This window comes from Fistularia commersonii, chromosome 7 (genome assembly GCF_037954325.1).
Source record: "Fistularia commersonii isolate RoL2024-O1a breed Wild chromosome 7, RoL_Fcom_v1.0, whole genome shotgun sequence".
Classification (NCBI taxonomy): Eukaryota; Metazoa; Chordata; class Actinopteri; order Syngnathiformes; family Fistulariidae; genus Fistularia; species Fistularia commersonii.
In genome coordinates, this window is record NC_141290.1 from 9,261,400 (window position 1) to 9,286,436 (window position 25,037).

The 25,037-nt window shown below is 47.1% G+C and overlaps 2 protein-coding genes across 2 annotated transcripts; one reads left to right on the plus strand and one right to left on the minus strand.

Annotated features, from left to right (window-relative positions):
* Positions 1 to 201: 201 nt before the first annotated feature.
* poc1a (POC1 centriolar protein A) lies at positions 202 to 24,683 on the minus strand. Its single transcript, XM_086149672.1, has 13 exons — positions 24,529 to 24,683; positions 18,660 to 18,744; positions 18,390 to 18,561; positions 18,052 to 18,231; positions 17,862 to 17,969; positions 17,664 to 17,779; positions 17,041 to 17,174; positions 13,971 to 14,039; positions 13,732 to 13,875; positions 9,205 to 9,387; positions 4,747 to 7,191; positions 2,539 to 2,852; positions 202 to 359 (listed from the first exon to the last, which is right to left on the minus strand). Exons 1-11 carry the CDS (start codon positions 24,541 to 24,543, stop codon positions 7,081 to 7,083), a joined length of 1,317 nt encoding a protein of 438 aa, XP_086005798.1. The 5' UTR covers positions 24,544 to 24,683; the 3' UTR covers positions 202 to 359; positions 2,539 to 2,852; positions 4,747 to 7,080.
* On the plus strand, positions 20,447 to 23,720 carry b9d2 (B9 domain containing 2). Its single transcript, XM_086148823.1, has 2 exons — positions 20,447 to 21,380; positions 21,514 to 23,720. Exon 1 carries the CDS (start codon positions 20,778 to 20,780, stop codon positions 21,303 to 21,305), a length of 528 nt encoding a protein of 175 aa, XP_086004949.1. The 5' UTR covers positions 20,447 to 20,777; the 3' UTR covers positions 21,306 to 21,380; positions 21,514 to 23,720.
* Positions 24,684 to 25,037: the final 354 nt, after the last annotated feature.

Consider the following 25,037-nt stretch of genomic DNA (forward strand, 5'->3'; position numbering starts at 1 on the left):
AATGTATAAATAAGTATGTAAAATTATATTGACTAACAGATGTAATAGCCTACAATATATGTAATAACTTTTAAAAAACGTATGTGATATATTAACTGACATATTTAATAACAGATCATAACATACATAATAATGTATAATTACACATGTCATAATGTAAAAACGTATAGCATATGTAATAACGTATAAAAATGTATGTAATATCATATTAAATAAGATATGTAATAACTTGTGTAATAACACATTATATTAACAATTTAATGAAAATTTAATCACAAATTTGATAACTTTTGTAATAATTAAAATCCTCTTGTCTTGGCAACCTGGATGACCTGGATGACCTGAGAACATCCAGAGATCTGTAATAACATATTCAACGGTGTATGAAAATGCATGTGTATGTAATACCACTTAAAAACAAATTTAGAAATATTTAACAAAATGCAATAACTTATTTGATGACGTACGTAACGACGTATAATAGCATATGGAATAGCGAATGAAATGTGAAATAATACATGTAATAATATATGTGAGGTATAACAACATGTGATGACATAAAAACATATACATTTGTAATCATGTATTAAAAAGTATATCATAACACATATAACGTGAATAATAACAAATAATGATGTGAGTTATACCATATGAAAAAAGTCTATCTTATCTTAAAAACGTATGTAGTACATTTCAAAACATAAATCTATTTAATAACGTATGAAGTCTGATACAATAACATTACATTACATTACATTACATTAAATTACATTTGGCAGACGCTTTTATCCAAAGCTTTTATCCAAAGCGACCTACAATAGGACTGCAGGACATAAGGACTGCAAATAACACTTGCAAATACAAGATGCATACAATAACATACGTAATGATGTAGGCAAACATATAATAAGCTTAAAATGTATACAGTAAAGTATGCTATTAATATGTACAATAACATACGTGTTAACATAAAATGTATGTAATGAGGTTTATAGCATATGGTATACATATGACATAAAAACGTATGCAGTAACATATAAATATGTGTGTGATTATGTATAAAAAGCTATATAATAATGTATGAAACTTAAGTTATAATGTATGGCTACCTATGAAAACGTATATAATAACTTATGTAATAATGTATTAAATTGTATGCAATAACATAGGAAAACGTATGAAACATGTAAAAAGGTGTAATAACACGAAAAAGTCTATGAAATATTTATAAAACACAAAACCCATTTAATAACGAATAAAAACTTGTGTAATAACAAATAAAACGTATATGTGATAGCGTGTTAAAGCATATACAATACGTATCATAACATATAAAGCCATATAGAATAACGTACACAACCTATAGAACATTAAACGTATATAAAAGGGCATAATGACTTATGTAATAATGTTTAAAAAGGTGTAATAAACTATAATAATATTTGTCGTAATGTATAAAAAAATCTATAATGTACAATAAAATAAGTAATAACATAAGTCTATAATAACATTTGTAATAACATATAAATAAGTATTTAATAATGTCATAAACGTAATAAAACACCATGTTTTAGAAATATGTAATTATCTTTAATAATGTATAAAAACGGCTTTAATAACGTAATAAATATGTATGATAACACATGTTGTAACATATCAAAACATATGTAATTGTGTATAATAACATAAATCCATGTATATTGCATTTCTAGACTAACATATATAATAACATATGACACACACACACACACACACACACACACACACACACCTCTACTTCCTGTCAGCAGTGACATCATCTGGTCTCATCTGGCGCACATTCAGTCATTCAATCATTCATTTGTTCATTCATTAATTCGCTCATTCATTCCTTCATCGTCTATGCCTGCCACTTATCTTGGGAATCTTAAAATCTTAAACCTAAAAAAAAAGAATCTCACCTACCTTCTGTAAATAACAATAATTTAAACTGTAATAATTTATCTGTATATATGTTCATAACTGTGCAATATATCATTTCATAACAGCTACACGTACATTATTTTTTCACACGCTTGTGCACTCCTCATCTTTCACTTGTTACTTAAGACACTTTATAGTTTATTTTTTTTCGTATTCTGCCTTTTCTCTTATTTTTTACTGATCATACAATTTTCTACTATTATTTATGATTGTTATACTTTTCTTGTAACTCTGGCACAACATTTCCTTCGGAATAAATAAGTAGTTCTTATTCTTATTCTTATTATCCTGCCTTCAGGTCAGGTGGTGGGCCAGAGCCAATCAGAGCTAGGATTGGGGGTGAGAGGCGGGGCTTAACCTGTACAGCTCAGCTGTCAATCATCCAGTCAGTTTGGAGTCTTCAGTGGACCTGCAGCCATGGGATGGCGGGAGGAAGATGGAGAACGTGGGGAGAACGTGGAGGAACCCCATGCAGGATAATATGGAGAACCCAGGCAGGAACCCTGCCTGAAGCATCATCAAGTGGACGATGAAGTGTGTGTGTGTGTGTGTGTGTGTGTGTGTGTGAGCTCATACCCCGTCAGCAGCTTTGTGACGCGAGGCGGCGACGGGAGGAGAAGGAGCATTTGATTTCCTCACAGCTGTGTGGAGGAGGTGGGGTGGAGACACATCATCTGCACACAATGGCCCTTTGTGCTGACACTGACCCACACACACACTCATTGAGGAAAGACACACAGACACACACACACACACAGACACACACACACACACAACGTTGAGGGTCGAAGTTCTACTCCATCCGCCTGTACAAGGTCTCATCCCGGCGACCCTGAGGGTACAGCTCAGTTTTTGGCCGGATGTCTGGAGGTTGAGATGTTCAGCATCACCTGGAAATCAGGAAACACACACACACACACACACCTGAGTTCTCCACCTTTCTTCTCCCAGTCTAAATAGTCAGCAGGTCCACTGGGGCCTGGAGACACGGATGAGAAGGTGAATGATTGACAGCTGACAGGTCCAGATTAAGCCCCGCCTCCCGCCCCAGAGGGAGCTGTGATTGGCTCGGGCAGAAATAGCTGCATTGCCAATGAATGAATGAATGTTAACAAATGTCAATGATGGTTACATACACACACACACACACACACACACACACACACACAGAAATAAAAGGTTTGTCTTGATGCCTCCAGTACAATCTGAGTGTGTGTGTGTGTGTGTGTGTGTGTGTGTGTGTGTGTGTGTGTGTGTGTGTGTGTGTGTGTGTGTGCGCACACTTATCAAAAGACTTGCGAAACACGTGTTTGGTGTGTGTGAACCAGAGACAAGCCTCTCCAACCGCATTCATTATTAAATACAGAAGGGTGTGTGTGTGTGTGTGTGGACGGCAGAGGCGGATCTTCTCAAGATCATCTGAATCCCAAGCTACTGCTAAATGCATGCCAACTCCTGAGGGATGATGTTAGCATGCTAAAGATGCTAAAGGAGCGTGCCTTCCTGAGTGGTTGAGAGAGGAGAAGAGGCGGGGCTTCTGGGGTTCCAACAGGAGGTGTCGTCGCCAATTGTGCCCGTGCTTGCTACATGCTAAGCTAACTGGGGCTTCAGTGCAACCGGTGCTCCGTCACTGTCAATCAAACACATTAGCATTCCTGTTGCCCAACAGCCAATGAGAGCGAGGGGGCGGGACACAGGAAGTAGGATAGGAAGTTAAAAGAAGTGAGAGGGCCTACGGAGCCAAACTGGACTACAATCATGGAGGACAGAGCAGACGCCTGCGCTAGCAACAGCAGCGGCCATGTTTGTTTACCGTCTAACTCTTAGCTGTGGAAAACAAAGTTACCTTCGTGATACGTTCGGGTGTCTTCAGCCTGACCTATTTTTAAAAAAGAAAATACAATCAAACAAAGAAAACAAAGGAGATAATATAGATAAGATAGTAAAACCCTGCTTTAATTTTGAAGGGATCACAGGATTTGAAGGATAAGCAGGACTAGCCCTTCGCTGCATGAGTGGCACTAGTAGCGCCCTAATGGTGTATATGGGGGGGGTTAGCATTAGCAATATGCTAACATTGTTTTGAATAATAGTAACACAAATACACCCTGTGCTATTAGCTAAGCTAACTGTCTTCACAGTGAAGTAGGGCCTTCTGGGGTTAAGGAGAGGCTGCTTTCTATTGCTTTTTTTTCCTCCGTCACCTGAGCACCGGCACCGACTCCATCACGTGTGATATAGAGCAGAGAAGCCCCGCCCCTTCCGCCGCAGCCTGGTGAGTTCTGTCAGGCGCTCCTCCATGCTAGCGGAGCTATATTTAGCGAGTCCAAATTACAGATCGGCGCCGTAACGAGAACCTCGAGGTTTTTGCCTCGGCCTCCTCAGAACGTTTCGAGGTTGAATCCCTCAAAACCATCGGGATCGAACGGGAAAAAAAAAAAAAAAAAAAAGAAAGCACGGTTTTGGAGTTGGAGCTTAGCGTGGGCTGGAGGAGCCCAGCGCCAAAACCTCAGACGCTGCCGACAAGAGCGGAGGAGGAGGAGGAGGAAGAGGCGGAGGGGGCGGAGGTGGGCAGGAAATGATGCACGAGGAGGCGGCGGGTTGGAGGGTTCTGCCAAATCCAGCGTTAGTCGGCGAGGACGTGATGAGGCTGAGTTCTTCGAAAAAAAAAAAAAAAAACACAACACAGAGCAGATGTGGGAGCTTTCTCTGACACACATCTGCAGGAACACACACACACACCGACACAATCGGTACAACCTAGAGATCTCCTGAAGGGCTTACCGTTGTTGTGAGGTCGGATTCCCTCCGAGCTGCAGCGGCGCCCCCTGGAGGTCGGAAAAACAGCTCGCGTTCAAGAAGATTTCCCGATGCTAACCGTTAGCGTGACACTGACGTAGAGGGGCCTCGTGGACGGAGGGTGGAAAACAAAATGGCGGCTCTTTTGCCGGTTCCTCGCGGCAGTTCTAAGAAGAATGGTGGGGAAGCTGTGAGCAACAACGCCACCTCCACCTGCCGCAACAGGATGCGGCGGCCATGTTTGCGCCCTCCCCTCCCCTCCTGCGGCGGTGGCCATGGCTTCATACCCGGAGAGCCAAATGATACCCGGCTGCTTGGCCCATTCCTGTCTGAGGGAACAAAAAAATGCAGGAGTACAAAGACCTGACACACTGAACACGTAACACACACACACACACACACAGAAAGGCAAGCAGTGGCAGCGACCGCAGAACACCAGGAAAAACACATCCAGATGTTCTCCTCATAGACTCACCAACCCCCTCCTCCACACACACACACACACACACACACACGCATACACACATTTGTGGGCCACACATGGGTTACATATTACAGAGGCTCACTCGCCAATTTTTTTTTCCACACACACTCAAGATCCTGACTAATAGAGCACACCTCCCAACCTCATCCAAGGCAGCTGAAGGATCCAAACAGGCCCGGCTTTCCAAACACGAGCTGACGGCGGGGGTGTGTGTGTGTGTGTGTGTGTGTGTATGTCTGTGGGGTCAGCTGGATTGATTGACAGCCCACCCACCCCCCTTAATTGACACGGAGGACCTCATCAATACATAATAAGAGCGATGAAGACTCTTGGGGACTGAAAATAGGGCGTGAATATTCTGTGTGGGGAGGCTTCCAAATAACACCGTTATAGCTGCCGTTAGCGGTGTACAGTGTGTGTATGTGTGTTAGTGAACAGAAACAGCATCAAGCCACGAGGGTCTGTTGTAAAGCAAGGGCTGGGGCGAGCTGACCGCCTCCAGGGTGTGTGTGCTCAATCACACACACACACACACACACACACACACACACACACACACACACAGGACTAGAAGTTATTGAACCCACTCCTCGGCAAGCGCTGCTGGCAGGCTGTCTGCTTGAGGCCCACAGTGAAGGGAGCACTTTTCTCTGGCCTGTGCATGTGTGTGTGTGCGTGTGTGTGTCCTCAGGCCCCAGACAGGAAGGAAGAGAGTGGGCCCAGCAGCACAGCTCCAAAATTCCGGTTTTGTTTTTTCTTCTTTTTTTTTCTTTTCCATCGAAGCGGAGCCCGAGCCGGGTCTTAAAGAAACAGACGTTAATATTTTCCACTCGCGATGACGTGACGCCACTGGGGTGGGGGCGTTGGTGGGGTTTTTCTTTTTTTGGGGGGGTGGGCACGGCGTGATTCATCAGCTTAGCATGTAAACACGGGCCACGGGCGATAAAACAAACAGCGGTTGAATCATTTGTTGAATGTATTACTCACAGCTTGTTTTCAATGAAAACGAAAGCCCCGCTGCCTCATCGGCGGCCATCTTGGGGACATGCACCCCCCCCACAGTCCCCACGGGGTGTAGAGGGCTGAACAAAGGGGTGATCCAGCCTGGGGGGGGGGGTTATTAAAGCGGGACACGAAGAAGGCTGAGAAGGTCCAGAGAATTTGCTTCTGGATGGCAGCTCCTCAGAGCCCATCCCTAAGTGATCCACCTTTTAATGAAGAAGCTCACATGCCACACAGAGAATGCCAAGCGAAGCTAACCAGAGTCCATTCAGAAAACTGCCATTTTTAAAGTCGCTGGCTCAGCGTTGTGGGTAAGGACGGGACGCGGTGGGAGTCGATGTCCGTGGTGTCCGAGGCGGCCGGCGGCGTCGCTTCGGTGCCATTTGAAGTGGCGATTGTTGGCGGGGATCGGACGGAGTTCAGAAAAGGTCATGTCAGAGGGGTTTTTTATTTGCATAAAAATCAGACTTGGGGCAGCTGTGGCTGTCTTGTTACATGCAACACACACACACACACACACACACACACACACACACACACACACACACACACACACACACACACACACACACACACACACACACACACACACACACACACCAGGACTATGTGCGTGGCGGCGGCGAAGCTAAAACTGTGACAAGTGGCGGCGAGTCCTTGGTCAGCAGAAAGAGGGACTGCAGGCTCAGCATTGCTGCCACTTCTCCAGCGTTCACACGCTCCTCCTCCGAGGAGACGTCGCGCCCCGGTTTGTCTTCCCAGTGTGTGTGTGTGTGTGTGTGTTCTTCACGTTCAGGTCAGCGTCCTGCTAACCGTGGACTCAACCCTGCGGCTCAGTCCCCCTCCTTCCTCCGGAGCAGCAGGCCCATCTCCACCTGCTTCTCCAGACACTCCTTCAGCTTGTCCTCGGTCAGCGTCAGCCTCTGCTCCAGGATGGAAACCGTCTGAGGGGGAAGAGTGGAAGACGGATAAAGGACGGATGCAAAGATGGATGAAGGAGAAAGTGAAAGGGGGAGGGGGCTGTAGAGTATCAGCCTGACAGTAATGACTTTATAATGGTTGTGTGTGTGTGTGTGTGTGTGTGTGTGTGTGTGTGCGCGTGCTCAAGACAGATGTCATATGTCATGCGCGCGAGACAATCCAACTGATTATCGGCGGGGAAATCTGCTGCATGGACCCAAAACACAGAGGCCTGTGTGTCGGCCCGGTCTAAACACACTCGCTCACGCACACACACGCAAAGAAAACAACGATGCACGACTCGTGTGTGTGTGTGTGTGTGGGCATTGAGATCACAGTGCGACATGGTTTTCCTCCCGGGCTGCCTCCAACAGTGGCAGTGTTTGTTGTGTGTACTTGGACATCGTGATCTAACTCGGGTTGGGGCTCCGGCGCCGAGCTGGAGACCCCAGCATGTGAGATGGTGACCCATGGATGGGGGTCTCCCGCACCATTGGAGCCTGACGCTCATTATTCACAAAATTAACAAAAAAAAACACAGACAGAAAGGGTTGTGCTAACCAGTATCGAGCTGTATATCACACACACACACAGACACACACACGCACTTTGATTCTAAGCGCCTGAGGTCCAACACGTCCACCTGGGAGGTGGCGATAATCAGTCATCACGTAATTCCAGATGCAAACCAGCTGTCGTTTGTAAATATTGTGTGTAAACTGCATGTGTATGTGTGTGTCTGCATCTGAATGAATGAATATTTTTTAGTTGCCTGATGTACAAGTTGTGCAATGAAACCCAACAGTGGAATTAACATTTGATAACAAGCACCGGGCCCACTGGGACATGGTCGCTATGGTGATAACCACGAAAGACCACCTACACCGACGCCTGAATTGATAAAGATCCTGTCGATAACGTTGATTTCTTAACATCACACACACCTCCAAGAGTGTGTTTGAGTGTGTTCTTGAACTTGAAAACTAAATCTCCGTCCCGAGGAAAGGCTCCTCCTCCTCCCTCCCTCCAGCCAGCTCTCCAGATCAATACTATCCTGTTTATCTCTCCAACTTGATATGACTGGTTGGTCTGCAGAGTGTGTGTGTGTGTGTGTGTCCCCAGGCACCAGCAACATTATACAGGCCTATAGTTTTCATCTGGAGTAACTACGCTGCTAAAAATAGAGGGAGCTGTTTAATTTTGTTTGATTTCTTCTCTCTCCGGAACACGTCTTCGTCCACCCCCCATCCGGCACTGGTTCCGAGGCCTTGCCACTTCCGGTGCGACCCGGGCTCGAGCGTCAGCGAGCGAGCGCCGCTTGAACGGCGACGCCATCTGGCTGCATTAGCTGCATGAAAGCAGGGAGCTAGGCGGCGTCGGGATTGAGCTGTTGTTCTAAAAACAAAGATGGCGTGACGGGTCGGCGCACTGACCCCGACCGGCAGCGCCCCCGTCCACGTCCGACCGCTGCAGGTGTGACAAACCCTCATATCCGCCGCTTGCTAATTCAGAAGCCCCCCGAATGCACGCTGCTGATGGAACTGAAATTAGCAAGTTAGCCTGTTAGCATTGGTTTAAATAGCTGATGAGTGTTATCTTTAATCCCGGTGTATGCGTCAAACAGTTTTTATTTTTAATAGCTCAGGTCGCTGTTGCTCTTTCGGCCTGTTTCCCGTCGCCACGTCATTTTGTCGTAAACAAACTGTCCGCTGCAAGTGATTGGCCGGGCCGGGAAGGGGGAGGAGTTTCCCTGGATTCCATCTCTTTCACGTTCAATTATTTATTCATCATCTGCCAGGTGGCGGGGGGCGGGGCTTAACCTGAAGGCGTCACCTATCAACCACGTCTAGTCGTCCGCCCTCTCGGACAATCTGGAGTCTTCAATGAAGCTGCAAGCCGTGGTGCGTTCGCTTGATCTTTGAATACCTTGTATTTCTTATACTGCCAAAATCGTTAAGGTGACGCTTTATCGCGTGATGGCGGTTCCTCCAGCTCACCTGCGTGAGGATGTCCAGCTGACCTATGATATGCTCCAGGGCGCCGGTCAGGGCCGGGGTCGAAGGCGAAGCCTGGGCGGTGGAGGAAGAGGAAGAGGAGGAGCTGGGATGGGCGCGAGGGACTCGGCTGCCGGCGGGAGGCTGGACATCCCGTCTGCTCGTGTGAGCGGCTGAAGAAGAGGCCTGGAGAAGAGGAGGAGGAGGAGAATGTCATCGCACGTCCTTTGCGAGGAAATTCTGGAGACCCTTCCGGGAGACCACGTCTGGCTGGGCTTCAGACCTCCTCCTTCAGGAGGCTCCACGAGAGTGTTACAACCGTTTGTCGAGTGTGTGATAAACACATAAACGTGAGGACACACACGCATGTACGCGCACACACTCTCTGTCGAAAAAAAAGAGCAAAATATTGAGGATATTAAGAGACTTGTATATACAAACACACACACCCCCCCGCACAGATATACACACACGTACATATATATATATATATTTACACACACACCTGCTTTCTGTTCAAAAGAACATAATGTACACACACACACGGATGGATGTGGTCCACCATCCTGCTCCTCGGCTGGCGTGTGAGTCGGTGTGGAGGCCGGCGGGGGGGACGCTGCGTTGAAACGCAGATGCACCCTGCGCTCACACTCACTCACACACACACGCACACACACACACCGTAACCACCCTGCTAATGAATCACCTGGAGTGGAAAAACCAACAGTGGAAAATTTCACCCCCGAGGCTCAAAGTTAAACTGTGAAACAGGCGGCTGTCGATATGGCGTTCGCCTGGCTTCGGACGGGCAGACGAACACGCGGGGGGGCAAGTCGGGACATGAACCCGGGACAAAGAACGCCAAAGTTCAGAGGTTCCTTGAACGCAACCGTATTCTAGCGGAAGACAGGCTGGGTTGATGCGTCGGTGGTGGTATTTTAACGGCGAAAACATGAGATGATCCACAGAAACCTGCCCCCCCCCCGGGAGCGAGCACAGATCCCGGCTTCATCCTGGTGGCCTTCTGCCTCGACGAGAGACACAGAGGGGGTGTGAGGGCGCTAACGGCGTCATGCTAACAGCTGAAATGATACAACGATAGCTTTAGGATTCTTGGAAGAAGATACAAGGTTGCCGTCATCCGCCTGAGGTGCGTGGTGGGATGTATCTAGGACTTAGGCTAATGTGAACTGTACGTGATCGCGAGAAGAAAAAGGTTTAGAGCTGTGCTCAGGAGAGGGGGGAATAATAAAAAATAAAATAAAAAAATAGGCGACATTTCATAAAAGACGAATGCTGCGGAGACGGTGTAAAAATAGCCCAGAGGGCGGAGTGTGTATCAGACTCGGGGGGGGGGGGGGTGGGATTTGAAATTTAAATCCCCCTGTGGCGGAGAGATCAACCAGAAGTGAGGAGTTCTTCGCAGCGGCAAACTCTGGAGCGCATCCACCTCTGCCTTTCTACTAGAGCGCCATCTCAGACCTCCTTTTTGGGGGAAAATGAGGCGAGGCTAACAGAAGTTCACACAGCTACTGCAGTATCAGATCCACAACCTAAAGCTGATCTGAGTGTGTGTGTGTGTGTGTGTGTGTGTGTGTAGCTGTGGATGGGAAGCCTGTTGCGAGTGTGTGGCTCGTCTGCCTGCACACGTGAGCGGGAGAAAGACCCAGATGTGAAGCCGGAGAAAGGAAGGGGAGGGGGAGATTAGGGCGGATGTGATCAGAGAGGGCTGATCTGCCTGTCAGCAATGGACACACATACACACACACACACACACACACACACACACACACAAGCATGCATCGATGCATCTATTCTCACACCACTGAAACAGCAGCAAAGATTTGCTCAGCTGTGCTGAGCGGAGGCTTGCCTGACTGAACCGCGCACACACACACACACACACACACACACACGCACACACACAGTCTTAATCTGTAGCTGGGGCGGGTGAAGTGAAGCGGTGCGGTCGTGTTTAACGAGCAGGCCCACGTCCTCCCGGTGGAGGGACCCTGAGAGGACACCGGCCATGATTGGCCCCGGCCTTGGGGTGTATAAACGCAGCACTTCCAGCGGCTCCGGCAAAAACTCCAGGTACGCCATAATTCACGGTCAAAACAAAACAAGCTTGAATTCCTTCGTTCATTCACTCATTCATAATCTAGACCTCCTGTCCTTCTGGTTTGCAGGGGGGCCGGAGACGATCCCAGGTGAATCCCGGCCCGAGCCCATAGATAAGGACGTGCAACCGTTCACCCTCTCATTCACATGCAACCATTAACACGTCATCCAATGACATCCGATGATTCACTCTCTCATTCTCAGGTCATATGGTGACGCGACCACTCGCTGTCATTCATGTCATATTGACATGCGTGCATTCACCCTTTCATTCACCCATCATACGATCATATAGAAACAACCATTCAACCTCTCAGTCACACGTCTGGACAATGTCAGGTCTCCAGTGAACCTCCTGTATGTGTTTGGACTTTGGGAGGAACACGGAGAACCCTGAGGAACCCCGCGCAGACATGGGGAGAACATGGAGCCCCCACCCACGAGTGTCCCACTGTGGGAATCCAACCAGAGACCTCCTGGCTGCAAGTGGGAGGAGCAAACCTCTGCACAACCGTCCATTCATCTATCTATCTCGAGGGCACTGTGGATCCATGGAGAGGAGATAACACTGGAGAGGCTGTGACATTCTCCCATCTCCACTTCCTCTCAGGCGACACGTGTGTGTGTGTGTGTGTGTGTGTGTGTCTCACAGCGGTTTATGAGAGATGAAAGGGCCCGCCATTAATAAATGATTATGAATGGCTGAATTATGCATGAAGGAGGGGGTTTGTAGGAAGCAGGCACTTCCAGGTGCAGCGAGTAGAGTCACATTAATAGTTTAAAACCTCGCACATGGCAGCGGCGGCGGAAAGCACCATGCTTCTCCAGGCGGGCGTGTGATGGAGAAGTGGATTCTGCAGGAGGTGGAAGACCACATTAGAGTTCACCTACTTCTCCTCCTCTCTCCATAGTCCCTTTGGCACTGAAGGAACCTCTTGCAGTTCCTAGAACCTTTCCAGGAATCGGGCTGTTTCTTGGTGCATTCGGACAGCAGAGGAACCAGGGAGTATGGACCTCAGCTCCTGGGACCATCTGAACCCCGAGGCAGGATCTTCTTAGGGTTCCATTGGAACTCATATGATTGGAGGAACTCATAAGCCATGCACATTACCGGATGCTTCTTGTGGACTGCAGAGGGCCATTTCTAAAAATTATGGTGGTCACTGGCCAGATATTTCTTGGGACAAAATGGACTGAAGCAGCAAGGTATGGAGCGAACGAGAGGTCCGAGCTCTTCTGGCCTGCTACGCCTCTGAGGGGTTTCCAGCGCTCGCAGAGGAACATCTACATTCTGGACCTGAATAAGTGTAGCATAAGCTAACAGCTAATGGGGTTCTTCACACAGTGCAGGGAGAAGATAAAAACACTGCAACCATCTGATAGTCCATGGTTATTATTCCATGACCGCTGTGGCAGCTCTCCGTGTCCTCTTCTTCTTCTCCTGTGATTTATTTTTGAGCGCGGAGCTTAAGGTGCACGTAGTAGATACTAGCATGTCAGTGGCCCCTTAGTGCCTGTGGAAAGGCAAAGCTAAAAGGCTCCCATGGATGAGTCCACTTCCTGGTGGTGTTTAAAGACAGTGGGACGCGCCGCCCACCACTAGCTAGCCCAGAGAAAGTGATGGAAACACACAAGCGAGGTGTACGTGTTGTGGACTCATCCATGGAGAGATTGAGAAGCGGAAGATGTCAACGTTAACAGCGTCAAAAGAGTCGTTCAAAGCCCGTCGGGGAAGGTTTGATTGTTTTAAAGAGGAGCGGCTTCACTTCATCCATGAATGGAGCTTAGACATAAAGTGTAGCAATTAGCAACACATCGTAGCACTAAGTGTACAGCCAGCAGGTTAACCAACGGAGCACCAAATGACCACCTAATAAAACCTCTTCATAAATAATATATAATGTATGAAAAGTAAGATTACATCAGAAAGAAATTAAGTTATTACTCTTATTTTAAAAACACAAATTGGTGTGGTTTTTGGGGCTCCAGAACAGATTTGATCCGTTTCAATGGGGATATTTAATTTTATATACGAGCCCATTGAGCTACAAGCTTGGTCACCGTACGGATTCAGCTCGGAAGTCAAGGGTCTGCTGTACAAATATCAGATAATAGAAACTTGTATTTTTACACGCTAACCAAAAACATTAGTATTTTTTCCCTGTTTAACCTTTAACCTTGCCATTAGCATGTACATTTGCGCTTACAAAGAAATGGTACGGTCCGGGTGTAAAATGATGATGTCTGAGAAAGGGAGTGCATCAAGTTTCTAACCACATCAGACATTGCATTACGTATTTAAAGAAATCTTCCAAAGGCCCCCATCCGAAGTATCTTGCTGAAAAATCCTGTCCGCCCTTAAATGGACCTGGAGAACATCACGACAGAGCCAGTGACTCCAAAACCCACCTGGCTGTTGAGGCTGGACGGCTGCGAGCCGGAGGGGGGGTGATCTGTCGAGGCGGCGGCCGACGCCCGCAGGCTGGACGCGGGGCCGGGCTTCTCCCGTACGCCTTCGCCGCCGTCCTCCAAGTTGGATTTCCACACCATCACCTGCGGAACCGGCGGCAGGGGTCGTCAGCTGGCTTTCCCGCAGGACTAAGCTCAGCCATTTTGGATCCAGAACGGTAATTCACAATCTGCGTCACCTGCTCGTCGGCACCCCCGGAGGCGAAGTGTTCTCCGTTTCTGGAAAAGGCCACGCAAGTCACCGGACCCTGCAGGGACAGGAAGGGGCAGAAAGGAACCGGTAAACTCCATTAGTGCGGTAAACGGATATAGACTTGCAACCACTTACCCTCTCATTTATGTTATACAGGTGGTCCTCACTTAACAACGGAGGTCTGTCGCGATTTCGTCATTGAGCGAAACATTATATCTACCGTAGAGTATTTGCATACATAGCAATTTGTACCATGCTACTTTACCTTTTGCTTTGAATGTTAATATGTACATGAATATAGGCCAATTATAAGCATTACAATATGTACTCACTCAGAACTCCACTGCCAGTACATTCCGCGCGTATTTTAATATTATCGCAACGCCCGTCGTAACTCAGAGTCGTCGTTATCCGAGTACATAGTTAAGTGAGGAGCATCTGTATAAAGACATAAAACCATTCACCCTCTCGTTCACATGTCAGAGAAATCCCCTTCACTGTTTCATTCACGTCACAGAGACGTCCAAACGTTCACATTCTCCTCTCTAATGAACCTCCTGGATGTTCGTGGAGTGTGGCGGCACCTCGAAGAACCCCACGCAGACACACAGGGGGGAGAACATGGGGCAAGAAGGTCACCGGCCCTCCACTCACCCTGGGGCTTCCAGAGGCTTTAACACACCCCAGAGGTGAGAGCAGACCGAGGAAGGGGGGCAATTAAAAACCCGCAGACGAGACTCAGGTGCGCTGAGGTCATGTAGCGGTGCTGGCAGGCAGTGTGTGTGTGTGTGTGTGTGTGTGTGTGTGTGTGAGAGAGACGAGCTCTTCAAAAGGTGATTCGGTTTCACAAATCCTCCCCTTGCCCCCTCTCGGTGCCAACAAAAGGGGGGGCGGGGGGTTCCAGCCCAAGTCTGGTGCTCCAAGAGGGTGGATGGAGGGGAAAACAAACGAGAAGAACGGAGAAAGAATGCAGGCTCGGGGAGGAAAGAAAAGAAGGAGGAGAAGAAAAGGAGGCTGTGTCCTGGTGCCCAGACGGGGGGCGGGGGGTTCGGCTTCCCAGAAAGCACCTGGGAGAAGCAGACGGCGTCGCCATGGCAACAGGACTGCCTGACAGACAGCATGTTCTGTCTCCGCTCTGACTAACAGGCTGGCACTTGCCGCGGCTAGACACACACACACACACACACACACACACACACACACACAGAAAGCTATGTTAGCGAGGACATCCAGCCGCTACGCTTTGCTGAAGACCGTCGACCGTTGTGACCTCCACATCTGCCAGCCTGGTGGTCCAGGTGGGGAGGAGGACCTCTATCCACCAGCAGCAGGTCAGGACTTCCGCCATGACCTTTGCGTCCGATGGAACCCCCACGACGGCCAAGAATCACTGGATGGAGGAGTGAATGGGTGAATGAATGAGTGGCCAATCAGTGTGTGTTTGTGTGTGTGTGTGTGTTTGGGGGGGGGGCAAACAGGGTCACCATCTGACGGGCATGCACGTGTGTCCTTGTTTGCCGTGCGCGCTGGGAGATAATGGTGGAAGTTGCAGAAATCGTGAAAAAAAAAAAAGCAAAACAAAACAAAACAAAACACGAGTGTCCAAAATTTACGGTTGCCTGGCAACCAAACTGATCAGTGAATCTGACCTAAATACTGTGTGAATGAGAGGGAGAATAGTTGTAGATTTCTGTATGGTGTGTGAATGAGGATGAATTGTATATCTACACGTGTGAATGAGAGGATAAATGGTTGTAATAATCTATATGGATCGTGAATAAAGGGGTGAATGATTATGTCTGTGTAATGTGTGAAGGAGAGGGTGAATTTTATGTCCACACAACATGCCAATGAGAGTGAAAGTTTGCATGTTTCTTGGTGATAAGTGAATGAGAGGGTGAATGGAAATTTAAGTGGCCGCTCCCTCGACCCATGAGCGGTAAAGATGATGAATGGATGACCGTGATGTTTAACAAAGGTCTATATTTGTCATGAGTTAGCATTAACATCGCTAATACGGCAAACAATCAGACGAGGTGCATCTCGCCCAGGTAAGGCGGCGCCAGGTGGGCAGGCGGACAGGGAAGGGGAGGCCACGGCGAACACAAAACAAACAAAAAAAAAAAAAAAAAAAAAAAGCAGATCAGACAAAAGCACGGAAACAAAGGAGAGGAAGAGGAGAAGATCCACGGCAGCGGAGGCAGAGAAGCAGCTCGGTTTCCTTCCAACAACCCTGAGATGAGTCATCCGGAGTGGGCTGCTCGCCTGGCGAGTACTAAAATACACTGCACACAAAAAGACTCATTGTACGAGTACGCACACACGCACGCCCGCACACACACACATACGCAGAGCCTTCAGAGAATCGAACACGATTCGAACAAGTATGTCAAGCACATTCACACACACACACACACACACACACACACACACAGGAGAAAAAATAACAACACCAAACACTACACGGGAAAATTAACTGTCGTGTCTGAAACTGAGTCGACTGCGCAAAGGTTTGTTTGTGTGCGTGTGTGTGTGTGTGTGTGAAGTTAAGAATGGCCGGGGTTCTGACCATAGAACCATAAGGACGCCCCTCCATATGCAGACGTTCCTCTAAGTTCCTCCCACAATCCAAAAATGTGCAGGAGGTTCAGTGGAGATCCTACGTGGTCCAGATGTGTGGATGAGAAGGTGAATGTGGTGTGTCTCCAAATGAGGCCCCATGATTGGTCTAGGGTGAGACCCCGCCAGTCCAAGCTGGGATTGGCTCCAGTTGATAGATAGATAATGTAGATGATGAATGAATGACAGAAAGATGGCTGCACAAACTCTTCTTCATCCATGGAGATGAAACATGCCAACAAAACGGGGATCTTCATCACTGGACCAGAACCTTTCCGACTTCTCCCTCCTCGACTCCACCTTCTCCTCCTTCACTGGGACCTAATCGTTCCACCTCTCCCGCTCCATTCACTCTTCCTCCTCCTCACCTGCAGGTCCCTACAGAACTTCAGTGAGTGTGTGTGTGTGTGTGTGTGTGTGTGTGTGTGTGTGTCCACCTGGTGTCCGTGCAGCGTGTACAGCAGCTTGCCCTCCATGAGGTCCAGGATCTTCAGCGTGGAGTCGCTGGACGCCGTGATGAGGAAATTGCCTCCTGGATGGAAGGACAGGCTGTGGACCACACCTGTGTGAACTGGAAACACACACACACACACACACACATAAAAAAAAAAAAAAACACATTTTTTTTCCTCTGTGACTTCGAAGAGCCCGTCAGTGTCAATCACAGCTGGAGTTATTCTGGGATTGCTGGGACAGTAGATGAGCAGGGAGCGCCCTCTGCTGGCTGTCCTGTTCCACCACAATGAGTTGCGACAAGAAGAACTTGGTGAGACTCCAATCACAGCTGTTTTTTGGAGAGAGAGAGGGGCGGGGTTTAACCCGGGCGAATCTGCTGTCAATCACAGAAGGCAAAATATTCACCCTCTCATCCACACCTGCTGATATTTTTGGACAACGGATGGAGAACGTGGGGAGAACCCAGGCAGGAGAACATGGAGCCTTCACTCAGAGAGAACTGATACCAACCTGTGATATCTAAAGAACATCTACAGAGCTTTGCACTAGGAAGTGACTGAGATTCACGGTCAGCTGAAGGCCACAGGACAGAGATGTTCCTCACCTTGGTAGTGCTGGAGCATCTTGTGGGACCTCAGATCCCACACCTTCACCGAGTGGTCGCTGCCGGCAGCGGCAATGCAGGTTCCACTGGGATGGAAGTCCACGTGGGTGGCATAACTGAAGGGAGACAAGATGTTGGGGATCTTCACCTGAGTCAAAGAGAGTGTGTGTGTGTGTGTGTTCAGAAACAGGGCCCCACCCGCTGTGCTCATAGAAAGCATGCACACACTCCCTGCTGCTCCTATCCCACAACCTGATGGTCTTGTCGTCACTGGAGGACACGATTAGACGGTCGTCGGGGGAGAACCTGGTGGAGACACGTGTTTGGAGAGTCGCAGTTCAAAACGGGACATGTGTGACCAAAGCGTGTGTGTGTGTGTGGGACCTACTTGGCACAGCGGACCCAGTTGATGTGCTGGCTGAGGGAGAACAAGAACTTCTGCCGGTGGACAGCCCACACCTTCACCGTCTTGTCGTCGGAGGCAGTGACCAGACTCTGGCCGTCAGAGGAGAAGCCCACGCTGCGCACGGTGGCAGTATGAGCCCTGAACACCGTGGACTCTGCCTTCCTGCAACACACACACACACACGCACACGCACACGCACACGCACACAAACTCCCAATGAGAGGTTGTCATAGTGCTTTTTCAATATGCACTGTTTTTATGCAGCAGTATCGCCATCAGCCATGTGTGTGTGAGTGTCTGTGTGTGTGTGTTATCCATACATGTTGGGCACCCAGAGGCGCACGGTCTTATCTCGGGAGCAGGATGCCACCAGGTGGCCGGAGGGCGAGAACTGGACTGAAGTGACGGCGTCTGTGTGGCCGTCGAAGCGGTACGCCCGCATCTGGGGTTTGGTGTTCCAGATCATCACGCAGGAATCGGCGGAGCCCGTGGCTGGGGGGGGGGGGGGATATGAGGTCACGGTAAACATTGCGCGCAGGGGGTGGAGGGGAGGATGAAGTTGAACGCGTGGGAAGGGTGCGACAGGTTACCGAGCTGCTTCATCGTACAGCTGAAGTCCACGTCCGTCACCGTGTCCCGGTGGCCCTTGAAGTTCCTCTCCAGGGTCGGGTCGGACTGGGGAAAAATACTACAGTAACCAAAACACACTTACAGACAAACGAGAATTGAAAATAAGCACTTTATTACTATACAGTAGAACCAGGGCTCCAAAATCCCCCTAATCACAAATTAATCGGTCTACAGAGTACCGTAATTTCAGGACAAATGAGCATACCTGAATAAAAGCTGCACCAGCTTAAAAAAAAAACTTAATAAATATATGTGTACATACAGAGGCCGCACTTGTCGATTGTAACATGAGATATTTACACAGAAACCTTTTTTTTTTTTTACTTTTAATTAAATACATACTGGTAACTTACAAAAATACCGGAAATGCTTTTTTTCCAAACAGTGCCTGTAAGACAGCTGATGGAAAAGATTAATAATAAATAACACAAGGAAAAAAAAACATCCATTTTCTATCCCCACTTTGTCCTACTTTTGCGGATCGCTTTCTTCATCTTCCTCCTGCACACGAAAACCATTAAATTCATATTGAGGCTAAATGTTTTGGCAGCATGATGCTAGTTAGCGCCCCCCAGAAATCCATAACTTAGCCGCATTATTGTTTAAGCAGCAGTGTTCAAAGTGTGTGAAAAAAGTAGCGGCTTATAGTCTGGAAATTATGGTAGTACTATATGTTGCTCCAAATGGATTTCAACCGGTACATTTCAGACGACACAACACCTTGAGAGAAAAACTGGTGCAACCTAATGACAAAACACCCAGGCAGAAGATGGAATATGCTGCACCGACGAGCATGATGACGTCTAAAATGGGGAGAACAAACAATCTCTGCAAAAACGGCCCATCGCAAGAGAATCGGACCAGCAATGTTCGGCTCCAAAGACGATCGCTCTATATCCTCCGCCGCGCCATACCCCCCCAAAATGGACATATGAAAGACAGCTACCTGGAGATAGTGATAACGTTAGCGAAGGTCTTACATTCGGGAAGGCTTTACTTTTGCTGATTTCGTGAAGGAAACACAGAGTACAAGTGTTGGCAAGAAGAGAAAGAATCAGGAACACAGCAATAATTAAAGTTATCTTTAATTCCTTTATGCAATTTGGCACAAGTAAACCCATAAAACGTTTCAAGTTTGTTTTTAGGGTTGGAAAACAGATCATTGGGATTCACACTGATTTCAATGGGAAAGATTGATTCTGTTCGCTTATGGAGTCAAAGGAATGAAATTAGTAAGCTGAGTTTCTACCGTATATTATTATTCTAAATATCATGATATTTAGAGGAGCTCCACTGAGGGAGCTCTGAAGGAGCTGAACTGAAGGAGCTCCACTGAACGCCACAGGAGGTCTTTCCTACCTGAGGCTATCAGACTTTTTAATTCCTCTTCCCTCAGCCGCAGGGAATGTTCAAATCTTTGTAGTTAACAGTTAAGACAATTTATATTTCATTGTATTTCTTATTCTTCCTCCTTCCTACTATTATCTATTATTGTTATGTTTTTAATTGAAACTCTGGCACAACAATTTCCTTCGGGATAAATAAAGTTGTTCTCATTTCTCATCTCATGTCTCATATTCTGAATGTCATTTTTTGACATTTTTTTGCCTAAAGTCAGTATGTGCCTCAGTTTAGTGTGCATTTGTTTTCTGAAAAAAATGACTTAGGATGATTATTGGAAAATAGGGCAAAAAAATAGAACATCTAAACATAAAACCTGTTTTCTTTTACCTGATTCAAGTAATCCCAACTGTTCTTAGTAGCCTTTACAACCCTCCCCCATTTTGCCCAGTTCTCTGTCAGCCAGGCGAAGGGCGTCCACGTTAACTCACGTACCACCGCCTCGTCGAGGCATTGCGGGCTTAAAGTTGTGTCAAGCATTTAAAGAAAAAAAGTTACCCGCAAAATAGTGCGTGTGGTTCCCTGACACCACCGGTAGAAGGCGGCGTGGGCGCGGGGACCTCGCAGGAACCACACCGGAAGCGCCACCTTACAAACAACGCCCGGGGCTAAATTCAAAAGCCGCTACCAAGGGAACGTTAGCTAAGCGGCTACCCGGAGGAGCTAACGGCGGGGCCATGGCGGAGCTGCACATAATCGGCCAGATCATCGGGGCGTCGGGGTTCCCCCAGAGCAGCCTCTTCTGCAAGTGGGGTGTCCACGCAAGCGGAGCGTGGCGGCTCCTGTCCGGCGCGAAGGACGGCCAGACGCAGGTGGACATCCCGCAGACCGGGGACACGGCGTACTGGTGCCACCCGATCGACCTGCACTACACCACCAAGGGGCTGCAAGGCTGGCCGAAGATCCACCTCCAGGTGTGGCACCAGGACGCGTTCGGCCGCAGCCAGCTCTTCGGCTACGGCTACTGCCACGTCCCGTCCAGCCCGGGGCGCCACCGCCTCAGCTGCGTCACCTGGCGGCCCCTGGGCTCCTGGCAGGAGCAGCTGGCGCGGATGTTCGTCGGCGGGGGCCCGCAGCTCCGCAGCCCGGACTTGGTGTACGGCGGGGCGGACAGATACCGCCTGAGCACCGAGGCCATGGGCACCGTGGAGTTGGAGCTCGGAATTATCGCGAGACATTTCGATAAATATGGCGTCGACAGCTGACGTGGGATTTGTAGTCCTTTTTCTGCTCGGCGGATTATGTTCGAGACTTTTTATATTTTTATCATGATTAAACTGGCAAGTATTTCAAGACGGTTTGTAAATAAATAACTTATTTTCCAATGCGACCGGCTACAGGTTGATATGTCGTGGGAACGAAATATGCCCCTTAATGGAAAAATATTCCTTTCCGTCTGTCTTATATCTCCAGAACATCTAGTGCTGCCTCTCTGATGGACTCCATCCTCCTCACCCACGCAAAGGAACCTGCACATTGTCATCTCACCTCCACCTTCTCCGCCTTTCCTTTACTTCTGGCTGACACTCTTTAAATCATCCTCAAGGAGCCCAGATACAATTTATATTTCCATTAATTTTTATTTATTTTTTTTAAACATAAGGGGTAGTCCTGTTATTTCTTTTGCTAGATGGAGGTCTCTGCGTCCCAGAATGTTCAGATTGATGGTCAGTGAAGTGCCTACAGACTGAGAATCATAGAAATTATACTCCTAATTCATAGTATTTGAAATAAACATTGAAACAGGGAAAACTTACAAACGCTATATAAACCATTCATGGGTTATGTGTTGGATCAGGAAGATGAAGCAAACCAGTGGAACTCATTTCCCTTGGCTGGAGTTGGATTCTTATTTAATTTTACTACATACTACTGTTACTATTTACTAAGAATAACAGTAGGTCTAAGTTCTATGCTAATTCAATGACAGCTTTAATTTTTATAAAATTCTGGGGTTTCATTGAGCAGGTTCCCAGGGGGGCGTGGTTTGATCTACTGCAGCCTTTTAGCAGACATCAGCCGTCGTTGCTTCTTCTATGAATATTAAAAGCTACTGAGAACCCTCACAAGACACAGGGAGAACATGCAAGCTCCACATTGAAAGGCAGATGTGCTAACCACCGTAACTCATACCCATTCTGTCTCTATGTCATTCTCTCGTTCTCCTGGTTGTGGCAGAAGGTCCCCCACATGCAGCTGGGACTGGCCTAAGCTTTCTGTATGTTGGGTTTGCGGAATCCTGCTTGGAAGGTCTCATAGGCATAAATATGCTTGAAGGTTTGTCACATACTAGGATGTGTTGTTAAAAAGCACAAAGAATTGTTATTTCTTAAAAAAATTAAAAATTTAGAACACAGTTTAACCTCCGTGCATAGCCATTGTTTTACTAGCGCAATGCGTGCTAGGTTGGTGACATATGGAGGTTGTTCATATTAACTTTGACTTTCCGCTACTGTTAGCTATGGCTCGATGTGGTACAATATGTATGCTAATAATCCCACATTGTGCTGCTTTTGGGTGCAATTTCCAGTCCAAGGAAGGCAAAGGGACAACTGCTAGGCTACACAGCGTTCCAAGGGACAGCAAAATGACATTGCTTGAGGACGTACATAACTTCCTGAGGATTCACGGCCGTGTTCTCGCCACTTCTCTCCAGATGCATTTGATACATTTAGCCAAGCGAAGCTGCCGGAAGAGCTGACGGTGCTGCAAGTTTTAAACGGAGACTAACGCCAAACGCTGTGCCCAGTTTTCCTTCACAAGTATACCAAAGGTCCACGAGAAACGAGTGAGGCCCGCTGGAGGAAACACCACCTGCAGGTGATGCTAGATGTTCTCCTGTGAGGACGTCAGCAACCCGCTAATTCAGAAGTAGCATCTGATGAATAAAGTCCAGCACGATCCGGGAGGAAGCTCACAACAAGTCCGTAAGCTACAGTGAACAGCCGATGACAAAAATTGGAGCGACAATCAACACTCTCTCTGCACGCACACCAGCAACTTTGCGTCTTTGTCCATCTTAATTGTGAAGCTCAAGTGGACTTCTCTCTCGGGTTCATATGGGAAGAGTTTTGCACAGATGATAGGTTTTGCACCGCCAAGATAAATCTCGTGGCGTCCCTAACCAGACTTCATTGTAACGTGAACAACAATGGCGGCAATGGGTGAAAAAGTTTTTTACAGTTTTATACAGACTAAGAGATGTTGAGAGATCTTATTATTATTTTTATGTAGCGGATACAAATTTGATCAAATAGGATGATAACATCTCGGTAACCGGGGATCCCTTTAAAGCATGTGATCCTGCTCTACGTGGAAAGTGTGATCACAGAAATGTGTCGGGATTTAGCGTGACGTAAAGAAAATCTGACTTGACACAATAAAACGAATAACATCTTCTGAAAGAGTTGGATTTTACGAAACACAGTTGGAACATCCATAGATGGAAGTTCCCCCCATGGAAGTTTCTGTTAAAACTAACAGATATTAACATGAGTCAATGGGTCTCTGATTAACCTGATTCTTTGGACATTAAATTGCTTCTCATTTATTGTTTTGTCGTTACTGACTAACCTATTGCTCTTCTACTAACACCCCGGCTTGGTGGCAACGCCAATATTATGTCAGTACAACCTTCATCCCCAACAAATGGCTGACACAATCAATGTATCATGTAAAATATTACTTTTTCAATTTTCAACAATGTGCAGTACTGTTTTCATGGGCTTTTTTTTAAATCATCGTGTGCAATATTATACTCGTACCATGAGCTACAGTAAGCTCAGTATTGTGAAATATATTTTTCTATTACGTCATGTCATGTTTTTACTCTTTACTTTTCCATTTTGGAGACATCTGGAAAAGGAGATTAATAAAGTTTATTTTATCTTCACTGTAGACAGCAAAGTAAGAATATCATTGTACAGGGGAACACATTTCCCAACTGTACACACGACATAAACACTTTGAACCTTGAATTAAAGTGCTGCAAAACAAGCAAATATATCGCAATAATACAACTTTAAATTCAATTTCAATGGCATGCCACCACCCCTTGACAATAAAGTAGCATAGGTGGGAAAATATTCTCACTATTTTTCATGAGATGGTGTATTTTAGGATCTGTATTCATATGGAAACAGACGTGACGAGCAGTATTTTCTTGCGTTGTACTTCTTTTTTCCTCTCTTTCTACAACTACTCATTCACAAGTCTTTTCTTTTTAAAGAACACCGTTGCAATGGCGACCGACTGCGCCGTAGTCCGACATTCAAAAAATAAAATTATATAAAATAAAAAATAAAATAAATAAAATGTAATTTACAAATAGCAAAGGCATAATGATGATGATAGTAATAATAATAATAATAATAATTAGCTTAACCTCGGCAGCTACAGTTAGCAGGTGCCCCAAACAGACAGCCTTACCAGCACCGCCGTCATCTTTCCGGTCCGGACGGCGAAAGCGACGTGTTACAGCTCCGACCACCGTCTTCCAGAACCCACGGGACCCGAATCATTCGGTTCGGTGCGATCCTGGCCGGATTCCGAGCTCACCGGGCGGCTCGGAGGTACATCGAGTCGGTGGTTGCCCACAACGAAAATTCGGTTTACGCGCCCTTACTACCGGGTCGCTTTCACTTCCGGGTCGGGGGTTCTTAAAGGACCAATCACGCTTAACGTCATTATTATTAGTTTAATTCTATTTTAAAACACTTTTACTGCTTTAAGTTGCTACATTTATTACAAATATTTTTATTAAAAAAAAAATGAACGTGAGGGATTAAAACACATATTTGCTTGTGACAGTGTGGTGAAGTGGTGGACATTTACCGCTAGATGGCAGCAGTGCGTAACAGTCGTTACTAGTTTACGTTGCGTGTTGAACAGCTGCACAAGAAAATACCTCACGTTTAGTTCTTTAAACGGGGAGGCAT

Excerpts from the sequence above, each read along its gene's own strand:
- b9d2 (XM_086148823.1), top strand. The coding sequence starts at position 20,778 with ATGGCGGAGCTGCACATAATCGGCCAGATCATCGGGGCGTCGGGGTTC.
- poc1a (XM_086149672.1), bottom strand. Across the intron at positions 18,562-18,659 it reads CTGTACGATGAAGCAGCTCG|CCACGGGCTCCGCCGATTCC; the intron begins GTAACCTGTCGC and ends CCCCCCCCCCAG. Across the intron at positions 17,175-17,663 it reads GATGCTCCAGCACTACCAAG|TTCACACAGGTGTGGTCCAC; the intron begins GTGAGGAACATC and ends GTGTGTTTCCAG.